General features: G+C 45.7%; 1 protein-coding gene across 1 annotated transcript; it reads left to right on the top strand.

Annotated features, from left to right (window-relative positions):
* Window positions 1-6,679: 6,679 nt before the first annotated feature.
* On the top strand, window positions 6,680-10,550 carry LOC542344 (plastid phosphate/phosphoenolpyruvate translocator 2). The gene is made up of 9 exons (NM_001111923.2): window positions 6,680-7,033; window positions 8,544-8,666; window positions 8,749-8,901; window positions 9,010-9,095; window positions 9,364-9,448; window positions 9,616-9,735; window positions 9,825-9,893; window positions 10,045-10,174; window positions 10,261-10,550. Exons 1-9 carry the CDS (start codon window positions 6,683-6,685, stop codon window positions 10,335-10,337), a joined length of 1,194 nt encoding a protein of 397 aa, NP_001105393.2. The 5' UTR covers window positions 6,680-6,682; the 3' UTR covers window positions 10,338-10,550.
* Window positions 10,551-25,189: the final 14,639 nt, after the last annotated feature.

Raw genomic sequence — 25,189 nt, 5'->3', positions numbered from 1 at the left:
TCGCTGGGGCATTGGGGCCTGACTGCTGCTGGGCTGCCTTCTTCGGACATTGCATCACCCAGTGGCCTTGCTCTCCACAGTGGAAACACGCCCTGTTTCCAACCTGAGCTGGTGCTGCCTGACCGTTCTGCTGATTTGCTGGGGCAGGAAGACGAGGTGCTTGCTGATTCTGCTTCTGAAACTGACCTCCTGACTGATTGCTCTGACGGTTCTGGTACTGATTCTGAGGGTACTGCCTTTGAAACTGCTGATGCTGCTGAGGTGGACGCTGGTTCTGCCTGAACTGCTGAGGTTGATTGCCTGAGAAACGAGGACGACTGCTGCTTCCAGACTGCGGTCCACTGATCTTGCGCTTACGATCTTCCATCTCCTTGCGCTTTCTCTCCGTCATGATCGCTCTATCAATCAGGTGCTGGAATGTCGGGAAGGTGTGATTCATCAACTGATACTGCAGAGGGTCAACCAAGCCTCTCAGGAAACGGTACTGCCGCTTGGCGTCAGTGTTGACATCTTCAGGAGCATAGCGAGACAATTGCAGAAACTTGTCCCGATACTCACTGACAGACAATGGCCCTTGCTTGAGGGCCAGGAACTCCTCCTTCTTCACTGTCATCAGACCTGCAGGAACATGGTACTGACGAAAGCTACCTCTGAATTCTTCCCAGGTGATGGTGTCGGGGTTGGCATGGGTGGCGAGGTAAGACTCCCACCATGACTGGGCTGCTCCTCTCAACAGACGGGGACCATACAAGACTTTCTCCCTGTCATCGCACTGAGCGGTATGCAACTCCCGCTCCACAGTGCGCAGCCAATCTTCAGCATCCATAGGGTCAGAAGAGTGAGCGAACATTGGTGGATGACCTCTCATGAATTCAGCACGCTTGTCTCTGGGCATCTGAGGCATCTGAGGCTGAGGTGGTGCTTGCTGCTGCTGCTGCTGCTGAATGGCGGCCAAAGTCTGACCGATGGCCTGAACTGCCTGAGTCTGCATCAGAAACATCTGCTCGATCGACATCGGGGGCGGGGGTGGCAGCTGCTGCTGCTGCTGGGGCACCTCCTCCTGTTGAGCGGCTCGCTCCTGCTGAGCACGCCTTCCTCCTCTGCGCCTGTTCTCTGACATCTGCAGAATGCAACCACACATCAGAACTGATCTGGCAGATCTTGCAGCATAAGAAAAGAGAATAGAATTCTTCAACAGCACTGAGCAGGTGAGCATCTTCACTGATCTCCAACACAGACCACACAGCTTCTCAGATAAGGAGGAAAGGAGAATAATGGGTTTCCCAACTATATAACTAACTTTATTAACATAATAGGTAAACCAAAATGCAGGGGATACCCACACTCTGGTGACAATCATTACAAAGATCCAAACCAATCATAGTTCATCATGACAAACATAAATGCACAGGATATAGCAAACTACCCTGTCTAACTAAGACTAACTAAGACTGAGACTAACGCTAAGACTGAAGCTTCTATGCATATATTTCGTATTAATTACAAGATCCAACTCTAGCGATCTATGGTTCTAGATTTATCTTGGTCTTGCAGTCGGGATTGCCATAAGACTGGTGTCCACGCTGAGGTGAGCGGTACGGGTGCTGAGTCCCAACGGGAGCGGGGGAACCACCATCCAAATAACGACGTTCCGCGCGCTCAGCCCGCAGCAGGGCGATCTCAGCACGAGCCCTACTCAGCTCGTCTAATGCATGGTCCAGCTCCGTGTTTAGCACGGCGGCTAGGTTGACTGTGCTGCTCAACCTAGGATTGCCCTCACCGATAGGTGAAACAATCACACCTCCTGTGCTGCCAGATGGACGGCGGGGGTAATACTTCAGGTCAAGACCGTCAGCTGCCCCACCGAAAACCGAGCAGTAGTGCGAAAGCGCACGCCGTGCAGCATCTTGCATGGCTGCTTCAGCTGAGTCCCGTTCAGAGATAGAATAATGCTCTGAGCAGGCCTCCGCACCCTGGAGACTGTTCTCCGGGCAGCGCACCAAGCAAGTCGCCTCCCAGCGGTCCGGGTAAACCCCGCGACTATGCTGGTAGACCACACAGCGATACTCGACGGACCAAGTATGCTGGTCAAATGCCCGACGTAGCAGGGTGTCGAGCGCATCGTGGAAGTGACACCCGCGAGCAGTGGTGGTGCAGGGGGCGGCTCCAGAGAAACCCATCCTTCCGGCTCAAGGTTAGCAGAGAAGTCGATGTCGTGGCTCGAGCTGTCATCGCCATCTCCGTCGTCTGGGTCTCCTCCAGCAGCTACTCCAGAAGCTGGGGCGCCCAGTGGTGGTGCAGGGGGCGGCTCCAGAGAAAGCACAGGGGAGCAGCTCCTCACAGACTCTATCTCCTGGTGGAGCGAGAAGGAAGAGCTCTGCTGCTCCTGTCGTCGACGCTCCTGCTCCTCACGCAGGCGGTGGTGTAGTCTCTCCAAGTGGCTGGACTGTCCGGCCACGGGACGGCGAAGCGGACGCTCAGCAAGGCGGGAGGGTAAGAAGGGGATGACTGACTTTCGTGCAGTGTGTCTAAGTCGAGCCATCTACAAAAGACATCGCAAGCAAAAGGGTGAGAACAGAATTAATATGACCAGCAAGTAATAAGTAAATGAAGGATCAGAATGAAACACAATTTTTTTAGCAAGGTATAATATATAGTAGAACATAGGTTTGGTCGGTATGACCAACTTTTGAAGGGATATCAAAGTCAAGGAAGAGACAGAGGTCTATAGTCCTTAGAATGACCATTCTACTCTAGGTTAGCGGTCCTACAGTCAGCACGGTTCTGATACCACTTATGTCACACCCGGTTTTAGAAGGCAAACCGAATGCGAACCATGTACGTGCCAGGATCAGTTATTCACGTACACAGCAGTTACATAATATGGACATCATCACACAGTGCTCAAAATAGTATTAATAAGGGAAATAGTCGATTACATCATACGTCTGAGACGTCCATATAGTTCTTACAATAAATCAAAGTGCGGAAAAGAAACGTAGATAACGCGGCCTTCACAGGCAGCCGACTGGGGGTTGCCGCTAACCCACACCTAAAACTCGTCGTAGTCTTGGAACTCCTGGAAGTCTCCTTCCACAGCTTCATCTTCGCCCGAGCAGTGGTTGCAATGCTGACAACCTGGGGGGGGTTTGGTGTGTAGAGCAAGGGTGAGTACACATCAACATACTCAGCAAGTATCCTGTTTGGCTGTAGTGGACTAGCTTTATGTGGGGATAAGTCAAGCAGTTGCTTTTAGTTGGTCAGATTATTATTTACTAGTAGAAAGCCAAGTTTTAGCATTAACCCAAGTTATTAACCCGATGTACCCTTTCCAAACGGAAAGAATACCACTTACCAGCACCATAGTCATAACCAAAACCATCAATCTCATTGCCACCTGTACCACAATGTCTCTGATCAAGTACCACTAATCACTGGAGCTCCCTTGGCCGCTCATAACCGCGAGCACGGCTGATATATCAGTTTCATAACACTCTGCAGAGGTTGTGCACTTTACCCACAAGCCGTGATTCCCTCTTGCCTCGGGCCGATCAAACCCTTAAACACTACCAAGGTGAATAGGCAGGGTTTCACTACGTAGCCTTTACAAAGATTCCCCGGGGCTGTAGCCACCCGTTAGGTTTCCTAAATGCACCACACTCCTCCCCAAGGGGCGAACCCAAACTTGGCAGAGCGAGCCGCATACACCGAGCCCCATTGACGGCACGACGGCTAAGTGAACTACATCCCGGATCCTCTAATTATTCAGCTAAGGGCACCCCATTCCACCCTCATGGTTGCACTGTTTTCCCGGGCGGTCATCCATTGAACAGGTCCTTACGGAGAGGCACTCGAGAAACCGCTCGAGTCCCCTTAAATGCCACAAGTATAATCATAAATAAGAACGGGAAAACAGCGTATCATAGATAATCTCATCATGTTCATTGATTAAAGTTGAGCAATAGCATAAAGCTAAACAGTAATAATCCAACCCAAATAGGTAAACAAGGACATGGATAACAAAAGCTAGTCAATCCTTAGGTATAAAGGTGTAATGCGGGAGGTGAATTAAATGATGAATAGGACAGAGATAGGTCAAAGGACACTTGCCTCCACCACCCGACTGCTGCTCAGGGGCTTCTCCTGCGAATTCCTCGGGCTCTTCGACTGGATCGTTCTCTATGCGATTGCAAACATACATACATCCATCCACATTTAATACAAAAGAACAGTACACCATACAAGGGAACAAATAAAGTGAGTATGCATCAAGTATGACATTCGATATCGCATTTGTTATGGTTAGAAAGAAACGGGAAAGGGTCTCGCAGGGGGGGTTAAAGTTTATGCACTAATGATTAGTTAAATTATGCACTCTAGTTTCAATAGGTTCCTAACAAAAGAATTCTGTTATATGCACTAGTGGGAACCTAATCATTTTAAGTTGATTAACATTGCACGGGATAAACAATTAACTACATGAATCAATTAGCATAACAGAATTTTAAATTAAACTTCCTATTTCAATGGCATGAACAATGATTAGCCTATCTAAAATAAAATAGCTATGATCACAGAAAGTAAATAAAATAAAATAAAAAAAATAAAAAAAAACAGAGGGGGGGGGGCGGTTGAACCGGCCCTAGGGGCGGTTGAACCGGCCGGGGGCAGGGCGCGCAGGGACGGCCGAGCCGGGGCGGCTGAGCCGGCCGAGCGGCCAGGGGGGCGCGGCCAAGGGCCAGGCGACCGGGGGCGGCCAGGCGGGCGGCCGGGGCGCGGCCAGGGGCACGCGGCCAGGCGGGCACGCGGCCAGGCGGCCAAGCGGGCGGCCGAGCCAGGCGGCCGGGCGGCGCGCGGCCAGGGGCCAGGCGGGCGGCCGAGCCAGGCAGCCGGACGGCGCGTGGCCAGGGGGCAGGCGGCCGGGGTGGTGGCCGAGGAGAGAGGAGGGGAGAGGGGAGAGGGAGGGAGGAGGGAGAGAGGGAGGAGGGGGGGGGTATCACCGGCGGGGGAGCGACGGCGAGGGGCGGCCGGCAGGGGGCGGCGGCGGCTTAGGGCAGGGGTAGGGGCGGCGGCGGCTTAGGGTGGGGGGAGAGAAAATGAGAGAAAATGAGAGGGAGAGGGAGAGGGTTTGGGGAAAAAGGGGAGGTGGGGGGGGGCGGCATGGGCCAATTGGGCCCAAGGGGGGGGCGCCAGGGGCGGCTGGGCCGGCCGGGGTCGGCCCACGGCGCGGGAGAGAGAGAAAAAGAGGAGAGAGAAAGAGAGAGAAAAAGAAAGAAAAGATCTTCTCCTCATTTTCGAAATCCGATCTTCCTACATGAATGCATTTGCACTTTCAAAGCAATCAAAAGAAATGCAAGGTTCGGCATGGTGCATCAAACAACACAAAGTATTTAGGGTTTTTCTTACACGGGAAATCCAAACCGAATCCCGCTAGAACTTTGGAAAAGGTCAAGGTTTAGCGAAGGGAAAAGAAAAAGAAAAGGTAACGCCCGAATTTTGGCGAGTAAAGAAAAGAAAAAAATTCAACTGCAAAAATTCGGGGCGTTACAGTGGGCTACGGGCCAGCCCGACACGATATAGTTATATCCTTGTTGTGCTTGGCCCTGAAATGCGGCACGACCTGTCAACCTAACGGGCCCAGACATGTCGGGCCAGCACTGTCTACCCGTTTGGACATGTATATCGGCTACGACCCACTCTCACATACTACTGTACTCTTACTGCATAAACAACCGCCGCTGCTGTGAAGACAAACAACTTTATACGGTAGAGGAGGAATTTTCCCATCTGTTCGGGTCTGTTTTCATCTCGAGTGGAGACTCTCGCATCCACTCCAATCCATCGCGCAGCAGCGAGCGGTAGGGTTGGGCATTCGGTCTATTAGGGTAATTCGGTTCGGTCTATTTGAGTTTTTGAAATTTCGGATTCTAAAAAATGAGAACCGAAATTTTCAAAATAATTTTAGGAACCGAACCGAATAGACCCACAATTTCGGTTCGGTCTATTCGGTTCACCGAATAGACCCGAATAGTAGAGAGACTAGTATCTTTTGTTAAAATATATACAATTAATAATTAATTAGAAGTAATATATTACAACAAGTGACTATAGACATAGCATACTGAGATATATATACTATCGTTAAGATGATATCATAATTTTTAGCTAATAAATTCATACATCATATAATAATATCATCACATACTTAGAAATCGAACCAGAATTCATACCCTGAAATATAGCACATATTAAACCGAATCCGGTTTAGGTTCGGATTCATGTTTCGGTTTTAAAATGCGCACCCGTGGCCAGCAGGCAGCCAAGCCAACGCTGGAGTTGGCGGATCGCACGGTGATCCGACGCCGACTGGTGGGACCCGACCGGCTTGTTTGGCAGCGACAGCACGGTCCAAGTCCACGTCGGATCCATCCGCCAACTGCCAAACGGTCCCACAGGCTCCCACGGCCCGCATGCCAGATAGCCAGCTCAACGTGGCCTCGTCGCTGCATTCAACTCAATACAGAAACCCTGGTCTGAAAGCCCTCACTCCAAATCTCGCGCACTGTCAGCTGACGCCACCGCCTGCGCCAGCCCTCGCCAAGCCGGTGAAAACCTCGTGCCCTCCGCCGCCTCCGCCCGCCTCTTCCAGAGTACCGCGGTCTCATCTCCTCCCGGGACGGGCATGCAGAGCACGGCTGCCATCGGTCTCGTTCGGCCATGCGCCGCGCGGCCACTCCCCACCTACCCTAGCCCACGGCGCGGCGCCGGCGCGTGCAGCGGCGCCGCACAGCCGATCCTCGCGCCCCGCGGCCTCTGCCTCTCCGCCCGCGCCAGCCTACTGCCGGACTCGCCGCTGGAGGAGGAGTACCGGAGATGCAGGGCCGGCCGGCACGTGGCCGCGGCCGGGAAGGTGGCGGCGGCTGATGGGGCCGTAGAGGAAGCGGGGGGAGGGCTCGTCAAGACGCTGCAGCTGGGGTCGCTCTTCGGGCTCTGGTACCTCTTCAACATCTACTTCAACATCTACAACAAGCAGGTGAACTGACTGACGAAAATCACTGGCGTCTCCCTGTCCCTGTGTTGTGCGACGCGTTGCATTCCTGATGCGCGAGCAACCCAATTGCTGGCCTCACCTCTGGTTAGTTACCGCGGACGAGTGATTTGGTTCTGATCGACTAGAGCAAGTGTGGTGATTTTGATTATTTTGGTGCATGCGTGCAAAGGACAGATCCTTCTATTAGTTTCCAATTTCCTTGATCTAAACTTAGTCAAGGAGAGACCCTGCGTGCTATGTTGAAAAGCGGCCCATGGACTGTTCATGTTTCTTCCAATTGTCCTTTCCATGTGGTGGTGTACCTATGTCTAAACATCACGTAATTTTCTTTGTCCATATGTCAAAATTATCTTCCTGTATCATCTTCCATCCATCAGGTTAAGTGAAGACTCAAGAGCCAATTGACCTTGACCTTTTTTATTGAGAAATTTATGAATAAGTTATCACAGATGTCTTTTTTTATCCTCATAATCTGAAACTAAATATAGGTCATCCCGCTTTCTGCGTGGCTGCAAAACAAATCGCTCCAACCCATCATGATCTGTAACCGATACAAGCTCCACATGCTACACAGAAAGAAAACTGCCTCATACCACACATTTCTAGACAAGATTTTGCTTAACTTTATAAAATACAGCCAAGTTTAGGTAGTATCTACATTGTAGTTTTAACCATACTCAATGACGATTACAATAAATTTGATGCTTGCTTTGTATATCTGAAGATACGAAGTATATGTACTTTTTAAAAGTTGTACAGAGCATCAATCTTTTCAAGGATCTGTTATATGCACTCCAGACTGCACCCATCTGATGTGTTTTCAACTTCAAGTCATGATACATACTTACATAGGTGTTCCATATCTGAGGTTAATTTTTTAGACTACCATTTCTCTGTAGTTTTAAGGGTTTTAAATTTTTTAACAGGCTGTATGCTCAAGACAATCTGGCTTCTATATTTCAGTGTTTTGACATGTCACCTATGTTTTTTGGTGGCTATGTTGAGGCAATATTTTACTTGTCCGGTTGTAACTAGCCTAAGAGAAATTTAAGTGTTGTACTGGTAATTGTAGTATTTCTTTATTCATTAATGTGCAAAAGCGCCTCTAGCTGAGTTGGTTAGGTGGTATGAGTAGCACTCAGGTCCTGGGTTCGACTCCCCGTGGGAGCGAATTTCAGGCTGTGGTTAAAAAAATCCCCTCGTCTGTCTCACGCCAAAGCACGGGTCTAAAGCTCAGCCCCGGCCGCGGTTGTTCTTACATGGGCTTTGATGCCGCTGTGTATGGGTGGGGCAGGGGTTCGGGGATTTTCTCGACCTGTGTGAGAAGGTCTTCTTCTTAATATAATACTCGGGGGCTGTCTTATCCCCCGCCGGTCGAGTTTTATTCATTAATGTAAATTCTGTCACTTTCAGTTAGTTTCCTGAGAAGCACTCGATGATCAACGATACCAGTAAATGATACAACTTTCTATAATGTCCCTATGCTCTGCAGGTTCTGAAGGTTCTGCCATACCCTATAAACATCACCACAGTGCAGTTTGCCGTTGGAAGTGCCATTGCTTTGTTTATGTGGATCACCGGTATCCTTAAAAGGCCAAAGATTTCTGGTGCCCAGGTGAATATTTAGTTTCGTCGAGCAAACTTTCAGTATAAACATAGTGCATCAAAATTAATGTCGGTGCTTTCTTGTTTCCCAGCTTTTTGCTATCCTTCCTCTAGCTATCGTTCATACCATGGGCAATCTTTTCACAAACATGAGCCTTGGAAAGGTTGCGGTGTCATTTACACATACTATCAAGGCCATGGAACCTTTCTTCTCAGTTCTCCTTTCAGCAATTTTCCTTGGTGAGGTAAGTCTTCTCTTCAACTCTGAAGCCTATATTAACTACACAACTATCTGCAATATGATGAAACTTTGTGCTTCTTGCTTTTTCTTTGACAAATGAGTGATTTTGCAGTTGCCTACGCCTTGGGTTGTGTTGTCTCTTCTTCCGATCGTTGGTGGTGTGGCATTGGCATCCCTTACTGAGGCCTCCTTTAACTGGTATACAATATAGGCACCTTAGATTGAATACAAGCAAGTGTTAGGATGCTTGTTGTGCAAATTACATTTATCGTTTTCTATTAATTTTCTATATTTTGTTCCATTGCTTCAATCATCTACCATACCTCAAAATTTAGTTACACAGTAGTTCCAGTGCTATTGTTTCTTTGTGTGTGTGCACGCGCTTACCCCAACAGGAAGTTAAAAGCAATGCTATCCTTGTTACCCATTTTTATACTCATGTGTAACTTCAAAATTTTAAACACAGGGCTGGATTTTGGAGTGCAATGGCTTCAAATGTAACCTTCCAGTCAAGGAATGTGCTAAGCAAGAAACTTATGGTGAAGAAAGAGGTAGCTGAATTACTGCTTTAAAATTTTCTTGGGTAACCAAAGCAATCAACTAATTGATTTGTTAGTTTCAATTTTTAATAGGTAATATCCATAAATATGCCTTCTATGCCGTGCCATTCGATTTGATTGTATGCCTAACCCTCTTTATTTTCCCCACCTGTGACCAGGAATCTCTCGACAACATTAATCTATTTTCGATAATTACAGTCATGTCATTCTTCCTGTTGGCCCCGGTAACCTTACTTACAGAAGGTGTTAAAGTTAGTCCAGCAGTTTTGCAGTCTGCTGTGAGTATCCTGCTGCTTATTTTTTCATGATACCTTATAAGACTAGCTTGGGCAGAATTCTATATTTATGAATATTGTTTCTTGTGCAGGGTTTGAACTTGAAACAGATATACACAAGGTCATTGATTGCTGCATGCTGCTTCCATGCATACCAACAGGTGGTGATCCATCTTGCTGATATTGGTGGATTTGTTTGTTCTTTGATTACGTCATCAATGTTGATTCAGATTACTGTATATGCCTTTATAAGTTCCATTTGAAACAATTTATAGTTCACCTACTGATCTTATTATTTTCAATTTCTTGAAGGTGTCATACATGATCCTCGCCAGGGTATCCCCAGTCACACATTCAGTGGGCAATTGCGTCAAGCGTGTGGTGGTCATTGTGACCTCGGTTCTGTTCTTCAGGACCCCTGTTTCTCCCATCAACTCACTCGGTCTGCATCTTTTCCTTTTGCTACTCTTAACTATTTTATTCCGTCACGGTTCACCCTCACGAATATGAAACATTAAATTTGTGCAGGTACCGGGATCGCTCTTGCTGGAGTTTTCCTATACTCGCAATTGAAGAGGCTTAAGCCCAAGCCCAAGGCTGCTTGATCATAGACCTTTGCAGGTCCATCCAATAGAACTTTTGAAGTTATGCTATGCCATTGGAATGATTAGTGAGTGCCGTAGTTAGAATGATGTTTAAAGAAGAGCTACCACTTCAGCAGATAATTTGTGACTTGCTTGCATTTTTTGGACGGATTTGTTCGTGTATTAATAATTTTGCAGTGACGATACTTCTGTTGTGCTGTTTATAATCTTCTGAAACTGAACTGAGTTGTTGCATTGGACTATCTTCAATCGTGACACTAATTTAATAGAGTAGACACGAAAAAAAATACTTTGGTGGAAAGGTAATATTTGGAATTATGTTTTCAAGGTGACTGCTAAACCTTTCCGAATGGACAATAATAATCCTAAGAACTAGTTTGGGAGCGAGAAAATTGGAGGGGGTTGGATGGCTAGATTTTACTTATTCAAAATTAAATAAAAAGAGGAATCTATCACCTCTAATCCCTCTTGTTTTATGGCTTTCAAACTAGTCCTAATAATTGTGATCCTCTTTATAAGCATATTTAGGATTGAAGGGTCAAACTTCTAAAAAATGACGAGCAATTAGTCAAATTATATCTATATTAATTGTATCGATGTTATTAATAGATTCATACGTTCAAAAGCTACAAACATGACATTGATTTTGAACAGTGATAACATATGCATTGGCTTTGGGCAATAACAATGGTTGAGAGCAATTGGTGATACTCAGCATTGGATTTGAGCAACAATTGATATATCAAATATGTCAATGATTTTAAGCATTTGGCGATACGTTGTTAGAGAAACTTTGGTTGATGATATACTCCGTGCATCATTAAAAAAAATCAAATTCTATAATCACCCGAAGTCAAAATATATTGATTTTGAGTGGCTTCGTAGGAAAGAGTAATGACATATGTAACATAAAGTGTATTTGGTTTGACTTTTGATTTTAGCTTTTGTCTTCCTAAAAGTCAAAAGCCAAATCAAAGGGCTGGATCCAGAAAATAGTTTTTTTTTCTTTCTAAAATCTAACTTTCTTGCCATGCAAAACTGAAAGTATCTCTGGACCTGTTTTTAATGACTTTTGGATGGAACTGTGAAAATATATATGAAAGAATTTTTAACTCACAGTCCAAAACAGTTTTTTTCACATCCATAGTCCAACCAAATAGACACATAATATATACCCCTCCATCTCAAATTAAAATTTATTTTAGATAATTAAGGTATTCATACAATACTTAATGTATGTGTTTATATATGCGTCTAGATTTATCATTATTTATTTAAAATGACGAAGGACAATGGAGTAGTTGAATATCAATCAAATGCGAAAGGGCAACGAAGTAGTGGAATAAACAAGCGGCAAGAAGAATAGAGAAGCTCTTGGAATACAAACATGATCACTGTTGTTCTTGTTAGTGTGGCATGAATGTCATGCCCTGTTGGGCTGCGTTGTATTGTGTATATAGAGACGTAAATTAGGAGGTTACATGCAGGGCAATGATTAAGCCATGAATCACGGGATACAACCCAATCAATCTATGGTTGAGTTTCTATACTTATACTAACATCCCCTCAATTTGGACGATATGAAATTAAGTTCAGATTGTTACATATTTTAGAGAAAGCTGGTCCCGATAGTGACTTGGTCATGATGTCAACAACTTGATCTTTGGATGAAATAATTTCTACATCGAGCTATTGAGACACCACACGTTCACGAACAAAGTGATAGTCTACTTCGACATGCTTCATGTGACGATGGAAGATCAGATTGGCCGTGAGATATGTTGCACCGATGTTGTCACACCATAATGTTGAAGGCCGAGTCATGGTGATTCCAAGTTCACACAAGAGGGATTGAATCCAAATTCTTTTAGCTATGGTGTTTGCAAACTCTTTATATTAAACTTCAGTACTTGAACGAGAGACATTAGGATCCTTCCTAGAACCCTAAGAAATCAGATTTCCTCCATAAAAGATTGTGAATCTTCTTGTGCTTTGACGGTCGTCTGGATGTGCTTCGACGGTCGTCTGGATTGTCGGTCTAGCTGACATTAGAAAAAGTGCTGAGCAAAGAAGACCCAGACTTGGTGAGGCAAAACCCAAATCAAGAGTAGATTGATGATAATGGAGGATCCGTTTGATAGCGGCCCAATGAGTTGTGGTCAGTGCTAATAGAAACTGACAGAGTCTATTTACATAAGCATATATCAGGCCTTGTAAAGGATCGATATTGCAGGGTGCCCACAATACTTAGAAACTTGGTCGTGTCTTCAGAGGAAAGAGGCTTGCCATCATGAAGGGACAGTTTTCCAGTCAGTAACATAGGAGTGTTGACACCTTTTGAGTTATCCATGTTGGTGCACATCAAAAGATCATGAATATACTTGCTTTGCGTTAGAAGCAGACCCATAGAATTGAAATGGACTTCAATTCCCAAGAAGTAGCTCAGGCGATCAAGATATTTGATAGCAAAGTCATGAGATAGCTGATGCAGGAGCTTGTTTGTGGCCAAAGATGATGAGATAACAATAATAATGTCATCCACATATATGAGAATATAAATATGCAAGTGATCTTGATTAAAAATGAAAAGGGAGACATAAAATTTAGAAGCATGAAAATCCAACTTCAAAAGTGCACCACTGAGCCGTGAAAACCATGCTCGGGGAGCCTGTTTGAGGCCATATGGAGACTTGTCAAGTTTGCACGAAAATTCAGGATGCTACTTATCCTCAAAACCTAGTGGCTACTTCATATAGACATTTTCATGAAGAACACCATGCATGAATGCATTTTGAATATCAATTTTACGAAGAGACCAATTATGAGAGACAACCAATGATAGCAGCAGGCGAATAGTAGTGGGCATGACCACACGGCTGAATGTGTCATCATAATCAATACCATATTGCTGCTTGAATCCTTTTGCTAACAACCACGCTTTATAGCAATCAATGGTCCCAATAGGTGTGTATTTTAGCCTAAAGATCCATTTAGAGTAAATAATATTGAGACCAGCCCTGGGAGGATGTCACACCCGGATTTCAGGTCAAACCCAGACACGTCTCAAATGTATGTCGGGATCAAGTCTCACACATATGATGCCTCATGGTACAGAAATCAATGTCACATCTTTATTACATGTGCCATGCACCATATGTTCCACATGTGCCATGCACCATATGCCCGAACCCCTAGTCCACACACTCCCGTGAAACCACAAGGGTCGGCTCTGATACCATTTGTAACACCCCGTCCACTTCTGGACTGGCAATACTTACTCCTGGCAGCCATCTAGGACCATAGACCATCCCCACAGACCAACACGAGTATTTTGTATGCACTTTGTCCTCACTCATGCGCACCCGAGAAGACTTCCTGATTAGTCACCCATCCCAAGATTACTCTAGGCCAATCACGCTTAACCTCGAGTTCTTTCAAGACAGGATTCCGAAAAAGAAGATGCACCTTGTTGGTATGAGTATTCTATCAATCCCAGCCTTGGACTAGGATATCACTCAATACACTGGGCCAAGATATCACAATAACTAAATAAATTACACCATATGGCAACAACGGTTCTCCGCAACCATAGTTGATTGGGAGACGACGGCCTAGACCTCCCCGAACTCATCGTAGCATCCTTCATGCTCCTCATCTAGCGGTACATGTTCTTGACCTAGTGTGATTATAGCAAGAGTGAGCTCACATACATTCATCGCTTACGATGGGGGCTCATGTGTAGTGTAAAGCTTACCAAGGAAAGTGGTTAAGGCTGAGCATTGCTTTTAAAAGGTTGGTCAAAATATTATTAGTAGTTACTAAATATAAGTGTATACCATCCCAATTAAATAAGAGATCACAATTACTAATTCCCACAATGCAATGCAATGAATGATAGGTTAAGTTTAGTTTCATCATTTAATCATGCGAGAGTCCCGAGCCGCTCATGACCGTGAGCATGACTGCTATACCAATTTTACACTCTGTAGTGGTTGTACCCTTTACCCACAAGTCGTGATCCCTTATTTGCCTCGGGTTGCTCAGACCCTTAAACACTTCTGAGGTGAGTAGGCAAGGTTTTACTATGAGGCCTTTACAAAGTTCCACTAGTTCGAGAAACTCCACTACGGTGCCAAGATAAAGGAAGCATAGACCTTTTTCCACGGTCTACAACCCCATCGCAGTAATTACAACCAACACTATACTCTGCAGCGACGCCTCCCCGCTTGCCCATTTTGGGAAAGGTAACCCCTCACTAGTTTTTCTAATTAATTGGCCGAGGGCATCCCCTTTCACCCTTGTGGTAGCACTGTTTCCCAGGTTAAGCTTCATGTTCCAATTAAAAAAATGATCTTATCATGAACAATAAAGAATCCATTGACAATAATAATAGAGCATGATCATAATTCATATATGTGATTAATCCTAAAACCAGGCAGAGCAATAGCAAGACTACCTAATAATTCATTTGTATATACAAGGTGCAGGGTAAATGAAACTAGGTAACATATTAGGTCCCATCAATTTAACCTAAGCATGTCACGGTAATTATCAAGTTCATTATTAAGGTAAAGAATGTGATGAAGGACACAACTTTCCTTATACTTGCGATAACATGTTGTTCAGATGCGTCCCCAAAAGTTGGGCTTCAAGTTCCTCGTGACCTCACTTCTATTCATAGCAATTGTCGGTGTTTTGGGTCCGACCGTGCACCCAAGGTTGCCCCTCGAGGTGCTTTTTGGAGTAGGACGGTGTTACCGACTGTAGCTCGATGGCTCATGCCAGATGCACGAGAGACAGTAGACAATCTTGTACAGGTTTGGGCCGCTTTGAGATGCGTAACACCCTACGTCCTGGTGTGGATCTTTTATGTGGTGGGTTATAGGGGAGTTCTCTAGTACCAGAAATGCTAGAGAGCTGAGTAGACGGCTAATGAGTGAGTTGTGTTCGAGGGGGTGCCCCCTAGGCCTCATATTCTCGACCGTGGGGCGTTACATGCGGATATGATAACAACGTGTGCCTAAGTAATAGTGAACCGACTGAGCTTATCTTCCTATTATTCTGTCGACTGGTCATCATTCAGCTCCGACGCCTGAGGCCGCAGCGCGGGAGAATCGGATCACTGCTGTGGATAATGCTTGAATTCATTGGGCCGCCTGGGCTCGAGTTGATCCAATCTTGCGCCGATCCATTCTGCCAGACATTCCTCCCCAGGCCCACGAAGGGATGGTCTTGCGAAACAATGGGCCCAAGGCCTTTCGTGAGGTCTTCTAGCCTTCTAGTGGACCCGGAGGATATCTGTCCCCCACAAGCCCCCAATCTTTGAGTTGATTTTGAAATAATCGGCCCAAAGATTCTAGGTCTAGCTTGTAGTTTTTGATATTGGTAAGGAATGCTTTGAAAATAGGCCTATCGAGTTGTTGCTTCTGAACTCTGAGTAACTCGGTAAAAACGATCTTCTGTTATCCTCTCATGTCATTATTCATCGGTCTTCACTTTATTCTTCAGAAATCGGTGCACTGTCTTGGGCTTGTGCTTTGGAGATCAGCATTCTGCTCTCTGGGGTTCAGGATTCATTGGGTGTAGCCCCCCGAGCTTTGAGTGGATTACTAAAAATAATCCACTCAAAGGTCTTCACCTCATGCTTTTTTAGGAATCATCTTTATCTTCATCTCATGCTTTAGAAATCAGCATTTTTTATCTTCATCTAATGCTTTGGAAATCAGCATTTTATCATTAGTTCATGCTTTAGAGATCAGCATTCTGTCTTTTGGGGTTAATGATTCATTGGGTGCACCGGAGGTGCACCCAATGGGTGTAGCCCCCGAGCTTTGAGTGGATTACTGAAAATAATCCACTCAAAGGTCTTCATCTCATGCTTTTAGAAATCATCCTTTTATCTTCGTCGAATGCCTTAGAATTCAGCATTATATCTTCAGCTTTATGCTTTAGAGATCAGCATACGGTTTTGCCTTTGAGATCAACAACGCGGTCTACCCATGTCCTGTTAGGTTTGAAATTTATTTGATCTGCGACAGATTGGACGTCCGATAGATGGCTCTTGGCTGGTCTTCATTTCGCTTCGTGCTTCAATGCTTCTGTTGATTAGACTTATACTTCAGCAGCTATTTTTGGCTTTCCTCCGATCTCTATCAATATCTTCCTTCTGTCTTGATACATTCATTGCGTATACTATATGGATGTGACTGCTTGGAAAAATCTATTGAAAATTTCTGGGCATCCCCCCAATGGGTGTAGCCAAGGGACGACTTGGTACGCTGAGCGTTTAGCAAACTGCCCCTGAGTAGTAACTTGACGTGACCGCGGGGTGTAATTGAAAGGGAAATGTGCCTTTGGGCCATTTCTAAGTATTTTGGTGATTGAGTGTCAACACAAGTGCTTAAATGTGAATCTATGCCCATGGATGAACAAAGTGCAAATCACAAGTAAAGGTATGTTTCTAAGCCTTAGTACATTGGTTTTGTGTACTAATATATTTATCTAAGTGTTAGAAACAGAGAGAAGAAGAAAAGGAGATTGTTGGCTGTGTACAGCCAACAGGCTGTTTCGGTCTGGGGCACCGGACTGTCCGGTGGTGCACCGGACAGTGTCCGGTGCGCCAGGCTGCCTCGACCTGAAGACGCCGCTCTCGGGAATTTGCCGACGGCGTACGGCTAAAATTCACCGGACTGTCCGGTGTGCACCGGACTGTCCGGTGAGCCAACGGTCGGCCGAGCCAACGGTCGGCCGCGGAATCTGCGCGCGACACGTGGTCTGGCCAACGGTCAGAAGGAGGCACCGGACTGTCCGGTGTGCACCGGACTGTCCGGTGCGCCAGATCTGCAACGGTCGGCAACGGTCGGCTGCGCTGTTTAAGGAAATAAATCGGGCACCGGACAGTGTCTGGTGTGCACCGGACTGTCCGGTGCGCCCGATGACAGAAGGCAAGGATGGCCTTCCAGATTTGTTCTCAACGGCTCCTAGCTGCCTTGGGGCTATAAAAGGGACCCCTAGGCGCATGGAGGAGAACACCAAGCAACTCTTGAGCATTCTTGATCATCCACACTCAGTCTTTGCGCATCCGTTTGTTATTCTAAGTGATTCGAGCTCCGTTCTTGTGAGAACTTTGAGATAGTCTTTGAGCTCGATTCTTAGCCGTGTGTGTGCGCATTTCGCTGTGGATTTGTGTGTGTTGCTTCCCTCCCTTACTCCGTGCTTCTTTGTGAATCTTAAGTGTAAGGGCGAGAGACTCCAATTTGTGGAGATTCCTCGCGAGTGGGATAAAGATAAGCAAGGCAAAACACCGTGGTATTCAAGTGGGTCTTTGGACCGCTTGAGAGGGGTTGATTGCAACCCTCGTCCGTTGGGACGCCACAACGTGGAGTAGGCAAGTTTTGTACTTGGCCGAACCACGGGATAAATCATTGTGTCCTCTCTGTGATTGTCATATTGTGCAAGATCTCCTCTTTAGCCACTTGGCAATTATTGTGCTAACCCTTAACAAGTTTTTGTGGCTATAAGTTTAAGTTTTCACAGGATCACCTATTCACCCCCCCTCTAGGTGCTCTCAATTGGTATCGGAGCCGTTCTCTTCAAGAAAGGGACTAACCGCCCGAAGAGATGGATCCTAAGGGGAAGGGAATCGTGATCAACGACAAGGAAAAGGAGTCCTTCGTCAACGAGCCAAAAGATGACAAATCCAACGACTCTGGCTCGGGCCACAAGCGCAAAGATGGGAAGAAGAAGAAGACACGGCGCATCAAGGAGATCGTCTACTACGACAGCGACGAATCCTCTTCTTCCCAAAAGGACGACGACAACGACTACAGGAAGACGGTCAATTCGAACTTTTCATTTGACTATTCTCGTATTCCACATAGTTCGAATTCGCATTTGCTTTCCATTCCTCTCGGCAAACCTCCACACTTTGATGGGGAGGACTACGGATTCTGGAGTCACAAAATGCGTAGTCATTTATTCTCTCTCCATCCAAGCATATGGGAGATCGTAGAGAATGGAATGAAATTTGATAGCTCAGATAGCCCTATGTTTATTAATGAACAAATTCATAAAAATGCACAAGCTACTACTGTGTTGCTAGCCTCTTTGTGCAGGGACGAGTACAATAAGGTGAGCGGCTTGGACAATGCCAAGCAGATATGGGACACCCTCAAGATTTCTCACGAGGGAAACGACATCACCATGCTCACCAAAATGGAGTTGGTGGAGGGCGAGCTTGGAAGGTTTGCAATGATAAGGGGCGAGGAGCCAACCCAAACATACAACCGGCTCAAGACCCTTATCAACAAAATAAGGAGCTACGGAAGCACGCGATGGACGGATCACGACGTCGTCCGCCTAATGCTAAGGTCATTTACCATTCTTGATCCTCATCTCGTGAACAATATTCGTGAGAATCCCAGGTACACGAAGATGACGCCCGAGGAGGTACTCGGAAAATTCGTAAGCGGGCGGATGATGATCAAGGAGGCAAGATACGTGGACGACGCCTTGAATGGACCGATCAACGAGCATCAACCCCTTGCTCTCAAGGCAACAAGAAGCAAGGAGGCGCTACCTAGCAAGGTGGCACAAATTGAGGCGGCCGGACTTAATGATGAAGAGATGGCTCTCATCATCAAACGCTTCAAGACGGTGCTAAAAGGTCACAAGGGGCAGCCAAGCAAGACCAAGACAAAGGGGAAGCGCTCATGCTTCAAGTGCGGTAAGATTGGTCATTTTATCGCTAACTGCCCCGATAACGATAGTGACCAGGAACAGGGGAACAAGAGGGAAAAGAAGAAGAATTACAAGAAGGCCAAGGGCGAGGCACACATCGGAAAGGAGTGGGATTCGGATTGCTCCTCCGACTCCGACAATGAAGGACTCGCCGCCACCGCCTTCAACAAGTCATTCCTCTTCCCCAACGAGCGTCACACATGCCTTATGGCAAGGGAGAAGAAGGTGAGTACTCGAGACTCCACTTATGCTTCTTCTAGTGATAATGAGTCTAGTGATGATGATGACATAGACTATTCATGCTTATTCAAGGGCTTAGATAGATCTAAGATAGACAAAATCAATGAATTGATTGATGCCTTGAATGATAAGAATGTGCTTTTAGAAAAGCAAGAGGATTTGTTGTATGAAGAACATGACAAGTTTGTAGAAGCACAAAAATCACTTGCATTAGAGATTAAGAGAAATGAAATGCTTTCTTGTGAGTTGTCTACATGTCATGATTCAATTGCTAGTTTAAAGAGCATAAATGATGATTTAAATACTAAACTAGAAAAATCTAGTAAATCAACATCTTGTGTAGAACATGTTAAGATTTGCACTAGGTGTAAAGATTTCGATGTTGATGCCTGTAGTGATCATTTAGTTTCAATTTCCAAACTAACTGAGGAATTGGCTAGGCTTAATGCCCAACTTAAGACTAGCAAGAATGATTTCAATAAACTAAAATTTGCAAGGGATGCCTACACAATTGGTAGACACCCCTCAATTAAGGATGGACTTGGCTTCAAAAGGGAAGCCAAGAACTTAACAAGCCATAAGGCTCCCATTCCCGCTAAGGAGAAAGGGAAGGCCCCTATGGCTACTAGTGCTAAAAAGAACCATGCCTTTTTGTATCATGATAGGAAAAATTCTAGAAATGCTTGTAGAAGTTATGATGCTTTTGATTCACATGCTTATGATTCTTATGCCATGACTGCTTCTAGTTCTTCCTATATGCATGGTAGAAGTATGACTAGGAGAAATGCTATTCATCACGTGCCTAGAAAGAATACTATTCATGCTCCTAGGAAAGTAGTAAATGAACCTTCTACAATTTATTGTGCTTTAAATGCTTCCTTTGCTATTTGTAGAAAGGATAGGAAGATAGTTGCTAGGAAGTTAGGGGCAAAATGCAAGGGAGACAAAACTTGCATTTGGGTCCCTAAGGATATTTGCACTAACCTTGTAGGACCCAACAAGAGTTGGGTACCTAAGTCCCAAGCCTAAATTTGCCTTGCAGGTTTATGCATCCGGGGGTTCAAGCTGGATTATTGATAGCGGATGCACAAACCACATGATGGGGGAGAAGAAGATGTTCACTTCCTACGTCAAGAATAAGGATTCCCAAGATTCAATTATATTCGGTGATGGGAATCAAGGCAAGGTAAAAGGGTTAGGTAAAATTGCAATTTCTAATGAGCATTCTATCTCTAATGTATTTTTAGTAGAGAGTCTTGGATATAATTTGCTATCTGTTAGTCAATTATGTCATATGGGATACAACTGTCTATTTACAAATGTAGATGTGTCCGTTTTTAGAAGAAGTGATGGTTCACTAGCTTTTAAGGGTGTATTAGACGACAAACTTTATTTAGTTGATTTTGCAAAAGAAGAGGCCGGTCTAGATGCATGCTTAATAGCTAAGACTAGCATGGGCTGGCTGTGGCATCGCCGCTTAGCACATGTGGGGATGAAGAACCTTCACAAGCTTCTAAAGGGAGAACACGTGATAGGTTTGACTAACGTGCATTTCGAAAAAGATAGACCTTGTGCAGCTTGTCAAGCAGGTAAACAAGTGGGAGGAGCGCATCACGGCAAGAATGTGATGACCACTTCAAGACCCCTGGAGCTGCTGCATATGGACCTCTTCGGACCTGTCGCCTATCTGAGCATAGGAGGGAGTAAGTATGGTTTAGTTATTGTCGATGACTTTTCCCGCTTCACTTGGGTGTTCTTTTTGCAGGATAAGTCTGAAACCCAAGGGACTCTCAAGCGCTTCCTCAGGAGAGCTCAAAATGAGTTTGAGCTCAAGGTGAAGAAAATAAGGAGCGACAATGGGTCCGAGTTCAAGAACCTTCAAGTGGAGGAGTTCCTTGAGGAGGAAGGGATCAAGCATGAGTTCTCCGCTCCCTACACACCCCAGCAAAATGGTGTGGTAGAGAGGAAGAACAGGACGCTAATCGATATGGCAAGGACGATGCTTGGAGAATTCAAGACCCCCGAGTGTTTCTGGTCGGAAGCCGTGAACACGGCTTGCCACGCCATCAACAGGGTCTACCTTCATCGCCTCCTCAAGAAGACTTCGTATGAGCTACTAACCGGTAACAAACCCAATGTATCTTACTTTCGTGTATTTGGGAGCAAGTGCTACATTCTAGTAAAGAAGGGTAGAAATTCTAAGTTTGCTCCCAAAGCTGTAGAAGGGTTTTTGTTAGGTTATGACTCAAATACAAAGGCGTATAGAGTCTTCAACAAATCATCGGGTTTGGTTGAAGTTTCTAGCGACGTTGTATTTGATGAGACTAATGGCTCTCCAAGAGAGCAAGTTGTTGATTGTGATGATGTAGATGAAGAAGATGTTCCGACGGCCGCTATACGAACCATGGCGATTGGAGAAGTGCGGCCACAGGAACAAGATGAACGAGATCAACCATCTTCCTCAACTATGGTGCTACCCCCAACTCAAAACGATGAACAGGAGGCGTGTGATCAAGGGGGAGCACAAGATGATCATGTGATGGAGGAAGATGCGCAACCGGCACCTCCAACCCAAGTTCGAGCGATGATTCAAAGGGATCATCCCGTCGACCAAATTCTGGGTGACATTAGCAAGGGAGTAACTACTCGTTCTCGATTAGTTAATTTTTGTGAGCATTACTCCTTTGTCTCTTCTATTGAGCCTTTCAGGGTAGAGGAGGCCTTGCTAGATCCAGACTGGGTGTTGGCCATGCAGGAGGAACTCAACAACTTCAAGCGCAATGAAGTTTGGACACTGGTGCCTCGTCCCAAGCAAAATGTTGTGGGAACCAAGTGGGTGTTCCGCAACAAACAAGACGAGCACGGGGTGGTGACGAGGAACAAGGCTCGACTTGTGGCAAAAGGCTATGCCCAAGTCGCAGGTTTGGACTTTGAGGAGACGTTTGCTCCTGTGGCTAGGCTAGAATCAATTCGTATCTTGCTAGCATATGCCGCTCACCATTCTTTCAGATTGTACCAAATGGATGTGAAGAGCGCTTTCCTCAACGGGCCAATCAAGGAGGAGGTGTACGTGGAGCAACCCCCTGGCTTCGAGGATGAACGGTACCCCGACCACGTGTGTAAGCTCTCTAAGGCGCTCTATGGACTTAAGCAAGCCCCAAGAGCATGGTATGAATGCCTTAGAGATTTTTTAATTGCTAATGCTTTCAAGGTTGGGAAAGCCGATCCAACTCTTTTTACAAAGACATGTGAAGGTGATTTGTTTGTGTGCCAAATTTATGTCGATGACATAATATTTGGTTCTACTAACCAAAAGTCTTGTGAAGAGTTTAGCAGGGTGATGACGCAGAAATTCGAGATGTCGATGATGGGCGAGTTGAACTACTTCCTTGGGTTCCAAGTGAAGCAACTCAAGGACGGTACTTTCATCTCCCAAACGAAGTACACGCAAGACTTGCTAAAGAGGTTAGGGATGAAGGACGCCAAGCCCGCAAAGACGCCGATGGGAACCGACGGACACACAGACCTCAACAAAGGAGGTAAGTCCGTTGATCAAAAAGCATACCGGTCAATGATAGGGTCTTTACTTTATTTATGTGCTAGTAGACCGGATATTATGCTTAGCGTATGCATGTGTGCTAGATTTCAATCCGATCCTAAGGAATGTCACTTAGTGGCGGTGAAGCGAATTCTTAGATATTTAGTTGCTACGCCTTGCTTCGGGCTCTGGTATCCAAAGGGGTCTACCTTTGACTTGGTTGGATACTCAGACTCCGACTATGCTGGATGTAAGGTCGATAGGAAGAGCACATCGGGGACGTGCCAATTCTTAGGAAGGTCCCTGGTGTCATGGAACTCTAAGAAACAAACCTCCGTTGCCCTATCCACCACTGAGGCCGAGTACGTTGCCGCAGGTCAGTGTTGCGCGCAACTACTTTGGATGAGGCAAACCCTCCGGGACTTTGGCTACAATCTGAGCAAAGTCCCACTCCTATGTGACAATGAGAGTGCTATCCGAATGGCGGAGAATCCTGTTGAGCACAGCCGCACAAAGCACATAGACATCCGACATCACTTTCTGAGAGACCACCAGCAAAAGGGAGATATCGAAGTGTTTCATGTTAGCACCGAGAACCAGCTAGCCGATATCTTCACTAAGCCTCTAGATGAAAAGACCTTTTGCAGGTTGCGTAGTGAGCTAAATGTCTTAGATTCGCGGAACCTGGATTGAATTGTAGCATACATGTAGTTATGCTTTTGATCATGTTCCTTTTTGCATTTTGTTGCTTATTATGGTGCTCAAGTTGTACAAACACTCCCTGGACCTCACAAGTCCGTTGCAAAGTGATGCACATGTTTAGGGGGAGATGTGTTACAACTTGACCCTTTGAGACTAACCATATGTTTGAGTTGATGATTTAGTCTCGAAGGAGGATTGAAAGGGAAAAGGTGGACTTGGACCATGAAAGACTTCCACTGCACTCCGATGAGAGGGTAACTTATTCCAAGTTCATCTTTAGACTCTTATTGCCTTTGTATTCTTATTGAAGATTTTGGTGAGGCAATGGGGTTAAAGGGCCAAGATTGATCCCGTTTTGGTGCTTAATGCCAAAGGGGGAGAAAATAAAGGTCAAAGCAATAAATGGATCAGCTACCACTTGAGAGATTTTGAAAATAGAAGAATAGAGCTTTTTGTTTTGTCAAAACTCTTTCATTGTGTCTCTTGTCAAAAGTTGGTTTCTTGTGGGGAGAAGTGGTGATTATGGGAAATAGGGGGAGTTTTTGAAATCTTTGATCAATCTCTTTTGGAATGACTCTCCCTATGCTTCAACATGTGTGTTTGACTTAGAGATAGAGATTTGAGTTTGATTTGCAAAAACAAACCAAGTGGTGGCAAAGGATGATCCATATATGCCAAAAATGAATCAAAATAGATTTGAGTTCTATTTCAAGTGATTTTGCACTTGTTCTAGTTGCTTTATGTTGTGTTGGCATAAATCACCAAAAAGGGGGAGATTGAAAGGGAAATGTGCCTTTGGGCCATTTCTAAGTATTTTGGTGATTGAGTGTCAACACAAGTGCTTAAATGTGAATCTATGCCCATGGATGAACAAAGTGCAAATCACAAGTAAAGGTATGTTTCTAAGCCTTAGTACATTGGTTTTGTGTACTAATATATTTATCTAAGTGTTAGAAACAGAGAGAAGAAGAAAAGGAGATTGTTGGTTGTGTACAGCCAACAGGCTGTTTCGGTCTGGGGCACCGGACTGTCCGGTGGTGCACCGGACAGTGTCCGGTGCGCCAGGCTGCCTCGACCTGAAGACGCCGCTCTCGGGAATTTGCCGACGGCGTACGGCTAAAATTCACCGGACTGTCCGGTGTGCACCGGACTGTCCGGTGAGCCAACGGTCGGCCGAGCCAACGGTCGGCCGCGGAATCTGCGCGCGACACGTGGTCTGGCCAACGGTCAGAAGGAGGCACCGGACTGTCCGGTGTGCACCGGACTGTCCGGTGCGCCAGATCTGCAACGGTCGGCAACGGTCGGCTGCGCTGTTTAAGGAAATAAATCGGGCACCGGACAGTGTCCGGTGTGCATCGGACTGTCCGGTGCGCCCGATGACAGAAGGCAAGGATGGCCTTCCAGATTTGTTCTCAACGGCTCCTAGCTGCCTTGGGGCTATAAAAGGGACCCCTAGGCGCATGGAGGAGAACACCAAGCAACTCTTGAGCATTCTTGATCATCCACACTCAGTCTTTGCGCATCCGTTTGTTATTCTAAGTGATTCGAGCTCCGTTCTTGTGAGAACTTTGAGATAGTCTTTGAGCTCGATTCTTGGCCGTGTGTGTGCGCATTTCGCTGTGGATTTGTGTGT

This window comes from Zea mays, chromosome 7 (assembly GCF_902167145.1).
Source record: "Zea mays cultivar B73 chromosome 7, Zm-B73-REFERENCE-NAM-5.0, whole genome shotgun sequence".
NCBI classification, from domain to species: domain Eukaryota; kingdom Viridiplantae; phylum Streptophyta; class Magnoliopsida; order Poales; family Poaceae; genus Zea; species Zea mays.
Note: the sequence above shows the minus strand (reverse complement) of the source record. Positions and strands in the feature narration are given on the sequence as shown.